At 73.1% G+C, this 4,938-nt stretch overlaps 2 protein-coding genes across 2 annotated transcripts; one reads left to right on the forward strand and one right to left on the reverse strand.

Moving 5' to 3' along the window:
- Positions 1-147: 147 nt before the first annotated feature.
- On the reverse strand, positions 148-2,462 carry RHOBADRAFT_55512 (uncharacterized protein; the record flags this gene model as incomplete). Its single annotated transcript, XM_018417885.1, has 2 exons — positions 148-2,014; positions 2,041-2,462. The coding sequence occupies 2 exons, from the start codon at positions 2,460-2,462 to the stop codon at positions 148-150; spliced, it is 2,289 nt and encodes a 762-aa protein (XP_018268885.1).
- Positions 2,463-3,354: 892 nt separating this feature from the next.
- RHOBADRAFT_55513 (uncharacterized protein) lies at positions 3,355-4,882 on the forward strand (the record flags this gene model as incomplete). The annotated part of the gene is made up of 4 exons (XM_018417886.1): positions 3,355-3,545; positions 3,642-4,095; positions 4,326-4,505; positions 4,666-4,882. Coding segments are annotated over 4 exons (1,041 nt in total), but the record flags the coding sequence as incomplete, so codon positions are not given.
- Between the last annotated feature and the right edge of the window lie 56 nt (positions 4,883-4,938).

Raw genomic sequence — 4,938 nt, forward strand, 5'->3', positions numbered from 1 at the left:
GCCGTGGTTCAACATCTAAGACACACCTCGCTTCGTCACCAGAGTGCGTCTGGATCTCTCTAGATGGTCGAGAGTCGACCTTGAGGCAGCTCTTCCCGCAGCAAGACGAGGGAGACGTTTGGCCTATGTGAGTGGTCCGCTTGTCGACTAGAGAGGGGTCGTCATCTGACTCTCGTATGTGGCAGAGGTCGACGTCATGGACATCCAGAAGGGCATCGAGCTGCTCGGTGTCGCGAGGGGAGAGGGCCCGGACGCGGCCGGCGAACTGGGCCGGGACGTCGATGGCGACGACGTGGTCGACGATCTCGACGCCCCCTGCTGCTGCCGCTGCTGCTGCTGGCCCGAAGCCGACGCGGACGCCGACCAACCCTGCAGGCCCTGCCCCTGACCTCCCTCGCGCGCCCTCCTCCCGTACCCACCTACTCCCGCTCCCCCTCCCCCGCCCGCAGCGCCCGCGCCGCCCGCACCCGCAACCCCCTCGTCCCTCCTGTTGCGCACAAAGCTGCTCCCCCTCCTGCGGCCGAGCGGCATGGGCCGGTGCGTCCCGCCGAGGCTCGGCATGAAGCCCGCGACGCCCCCGCCCGGGCCCGAGGCCGTCTCGCGCAGGAGGTCGACGCCCGGCGTGGTCGGCATCTGCAGCTGCTGCTGCTGCAGGAGGAGGTCGTCGTCGGCGTCCTCGGCGGCGCCGGCGGCGGGGCCGTTGGGCGCAGAGAGCGACTCGGCGCCATCGCCGTCGCCGTCGCCGTCGTCGTCGGGGCCCGACACGAGCGCATTGTCGAGGATGCCCGGACCGCCCGGCCCGCCGACGCCGCCGCCGCCGCCCACCGTCGCGCGCTGCCTCCCTGGCGGCCCTCCTCCCGCACCCGCTCCTCCTCCTCCTCCTCCCGCTCCTGCGGCGCCGCCCGCCGAGCCCGGCTGCCGCACCTGCCCCTGCTGGCTCGAGACGGGCGTGTTGAGCGGCGCGGCGTCGAACCTGCCGCGGGCCCAGTCGCTCGCGCCGTCGCGGTCCTGGTCGGCGTCGTGGTCGACCGAGCTGCGGCGCGTGCTCGGGCCGGCAGAGGACGAGGACGAGGACGGGGTGGTGGACGAGGGCGAGGTCGGTGCCGGTGCCGGTGCGGGTGCGCGGGCGTTCGCGGCGGTGGCGGTGACGGTGGCGGACGAAGAGGACGAGGAGGATGCGGGTGCAGGCGGACCGCCAGCAGGAGGAGGAGGAGGAGGACCAGCAGAGGCCGCCTGCTGCTGTTGCGCCGCCACCGCCGCCGCTTTGGCCGTGCGCGCATCGTTGGCCTGGGCAATCTGCTCGAGGAGGCACGCGAGGAGGCGCAGGAGCTCCGAGGGCGGGTACGACACGATGTCGACGTGGTGCGCCGTCGGGGTCGTCGTCGGCGCCGCCGTGACCGGGGCAGTGGCGGGCGCGGCGGTGGCGGTGTGGGCGCTCGAGGGGGCGCGAGAGGTGGACGACGCGGGGACGGACGTCGACGACGACGACGACGACGACGACGGGGCACCGTGGAAGCTCCCCGTCCGGGGCACCTTGCGCCGCCCGTCGCCGTGCTCCCTCTCCCTGGGTCCCGCCGCGCCCGCCGACGAGCCCGCGCTCGTCGAAAAGATGCTCGCCGTGCGCACCTTGGGCCCGGCACCGGCGCCCTCGCGCCGCTCGTGCTCATCGTGCTCGTCGTCGTCGTCGCCGCGGACCGACAGGGTCGAGATGTCCATCGCGCTCGCCTCGCCTCCTTCTCCCTCGCCCTCTCCCTCGAGCGCACCCTCGGCCGCGTCGCCCTCGGCGCCCGCATCGCGCATGAGCGCGTCCTCGCCCCCACCCTCGCCCTCTTGCTCCGGCTCGAGCTCGAGCTCCGGCTCGTGCGGCGGCGCCCTGCCCTTGCCGGCCTCGCCCTCGCGCAGCTCAGAACAAGGCGGGCTCCCCGCCCCCGAGCCCGAGCCCGAGCCCGAGCCGGAGCCCGACCCAGAGCCGGTGCTCACCGTCGTCGCCGCGCTCCCGACGCTCCCGTCTGCGCTGCGCGCGCCGCCCGTGGGCGCCACACCGGCCGCCTCGGAGGAGGAGGAGGAGGGGAGCGCGTGGCGGCGCCGCTCGGGGCGGGGCGGCGATGCTGCAGCCTGCCGCGCTCGAGGTCGGCCGTGGTGGCCATGGACGAGTCGTCCGAGGTGCGCGACGACGAGGCGGACGACGACTCGGAGCGAGGTGGGCCCGGCGGGGACGAGTGCGGCGAGCGGGAGGAGGAGGAGGTGGTGGTGGTGCTGGCGCTGGCGCTCGGGTGCGGATGGGAGGGCGGCGCGTTGGTCGACGAGGAGGAGGGGGTGGAGGATTGGGGGGCAAAGGACGACGAGGGCGCCGCGAACGAGTGGTGCGAGTGGGCGTGCGAGAGCGCGTGCGTGTGGCCGAACGGGGACGACGACGACGCTGAGGACGACGAGGTCGAGGGCGCGAACGTCGGGGTCGACATGGGGCGGCCGGGAGCGGGCGAGGGGAGAGGGCGGCGACCGACTCGAGGGAGGGCGGTGTGGGCGCACTCGGAGCTGCAAGGGGGTGGGAGAGGAGTGTGTCAGTGGCTGCGCAAGAGAGGAGGACAAGGGTGCACTGCTGCTGCTGAGAGTCGTCGTCGACGAGGACAAGGGGGTCGGTCCTCCGCCGAGCCGCCGCCCGCCGCGGCACTCGCTCGGCACCGACATGTGCCGCACTGGTCGTGCACTCGAGGAGTGCGCCGAGGGCATGCATGCCCCCTCAGGCTCGCGACGACGAGAGCGGGGAACTGTCGTCGAGCGACGATCGGACGCGCAACGAGAGGGTGGGCTCGTCAACCCGGCGCGAGGCCAGCCTCGTCGCCCGCTGGCCGCCGGGTGCCGGCGAGAGTGAGGGAGAGAACAGGGGACGCACAGGGTCGGGTGGTGCGAGAGGGCGACGAGGGGTCGCGGCAGTCGGAGGACGCGGGGGAGAGGGAGAGGGAGGAAGGGGAGGGGGACGCCGGGCGGTGGTGCTAGGCGGGCTTGTAGGGTGCCGGCGTGGGTGCGGAATGCTACAGGGCGGGGTTGGCGGGCTGCCCAGCTCGCAGGGCGAGCCGTTGGAGACAGCAAGAGAGGCGCGGCAACGGGCGAACGTGGGCTCGGGTCTCGCACCTCGCACCTCGCCTGGGGAGGGTCTGAGCCGTTGGAAAGCTGTGTGACCTAGTCGTACTCTCCCTGAGCCCGACCGGACAAAACTCTGGGGCCGGGGCGAGGGGCCGCCGTCGTCGCGTCGTCGTCTCGCTCGCTTCCTCTTCGCGTCTCTGGCTCTGCTCCGACCTCGCTCGCGCCAGCTGCAACTCGCACCGACCCGGATCAAGCTCGAGCACCCCGGCCATGGCCGCCCCACCACCTGCACCACCACCAGGAGGCGCAACCCCCGCTCCCCACCTCGTCTCGCTCAAGGTCCTGCGCGCGACCCGCCCCGCCCTCGTCCAGCCCTGCCCTCTACACGTACCTGTTTCGCCAGGTGCGCGCGCCGCCGGCACCTTGTCCCTCCCGACCAGCTTCGCCAACATCTACCTCGGGTCCGTCCCTCCTCCTCCCCACGCTCGCAGTGCAGCTCCGCACCCGCACCCGCACCGACTGACTCGCCACCGCACACACACTCTCACGCCACGCAGCGAGACGTTCAACGCTGTCCTGTCGCTCTCGAACGACCTCGTCGTGCCTCCTTCAACCTCGACCTCGACCTCGACCTCGGCCCAGACGGCCCTCTCGCCCGTGCTGCACGTCGAGATGCACACCAACCTCGGCGCACCGACGCCCGTCAAGCATCTCCTCGCGCACGTCGACCCCTCCACCTCCTCCTCCCTCTCGCTCTCCTCGCCAACCTCCTCCTCCTCCTCCTCCTCGACCGCGCCACCGCCACGCCTAGCGTCCCTCGCACCCGGCCAAGCCCTGCCCGCGCTCGTCGTCGCCCACGAGCTCAAGGAGCTCGGCCCGCACGCGCTCGTGTGCACCGTCAGCTACGGCGTCGAGGTCGGCGACGGCGGCGGTGGTGGTGGGGCGGATGCCGGCGTGCAAGGGGGAGCGGGAGGGACTGGGACGAGGGTCGTCACGAGGAGCTTTCGCAAGGTGCGCTGGCGATGCTCTTTCTCTCTCTCTCTCTCTCTATCCTACCCTCTCGCCCCGAGTCGCCTCGCCGTGCGCTCCCTCGCGCTCGCGCCCCTCCCTCTCCTGTCTCCTCCCCCGAACGCGTCCCTCGCCACCTCAGCCCTGACGCCTCCTTCCCTCCCTCCCTCCCTCCCTTCCTCCCTCCCTCTCCCCCTCTCCACACCCTCGTCGCACCCCCCACCGCACCGCAGGTCTACAAATTCGCCGTCCAGAACCCGCTCTCGGTGCGCACCAAAGCGCACTCTTCCTCCCCCTCCACCAGCACCACCTCGTCCTCCTCGCGCGGGCGCGGGCGCGGGCGCGGGCGCGACAGGGTGTACCTCGAGGTGCAGGTGCAGAACCACTGCGAGGGCGCGATGCGGTTCGAGCGGGTGCGGTTCGGGCCGGTCGAGGGGTGGAGCGTCGTCAGGGAGGAGGGGGAGGATGGGGATGGGGATGGCGAGGGGGGTGGGGGTGAGGGCGAGGGAGGGGGAGGGCGGGCGAGGAGTGGAGGGAGAGGGAGAGGGAGAGGGAGCCGGTGCGCAACTGCAGGTCGGCGCGCGGCACCACGCACACGACCCTCCTCTCGCGCCCGGCGCCGTCCGCCAGTTCCTCTACGTCCTCGACCGCGCCCCTCTCTCGCCCTCGCCCGGCGACCCCTCCCCCTCGCACGACCCCTCGCACGACCCCTCGCACGACCCCTCGCCCGCGACGAGCTCGACGAGCCCGCGCCAGGCACCTCGCAAGGCCTCGGCCGCCTCGACATCGTGTGGCGCACGCCACGGCGAGGGTGGGCGCTCCAGAGCAGCACGCTCGGAGAGGTGC

Source organism: Rhodotorula graminis (genome assembly GCF_001329695.1).
Source record: "Rhodotorula graminis WP1 unplaced genomic scaffold RHOBAscaffold_13, whole genome shotgun sequence".
In the NCBI taxonomy this organism is placed as follows: domain Eukaryota; kingdom Fungi; phylum Basidiomycota; class Microbotryomycetes; order Sporidiobolales; family Sporidiobolaceae; genus Rhodotorula; species Rhodotorula graminis.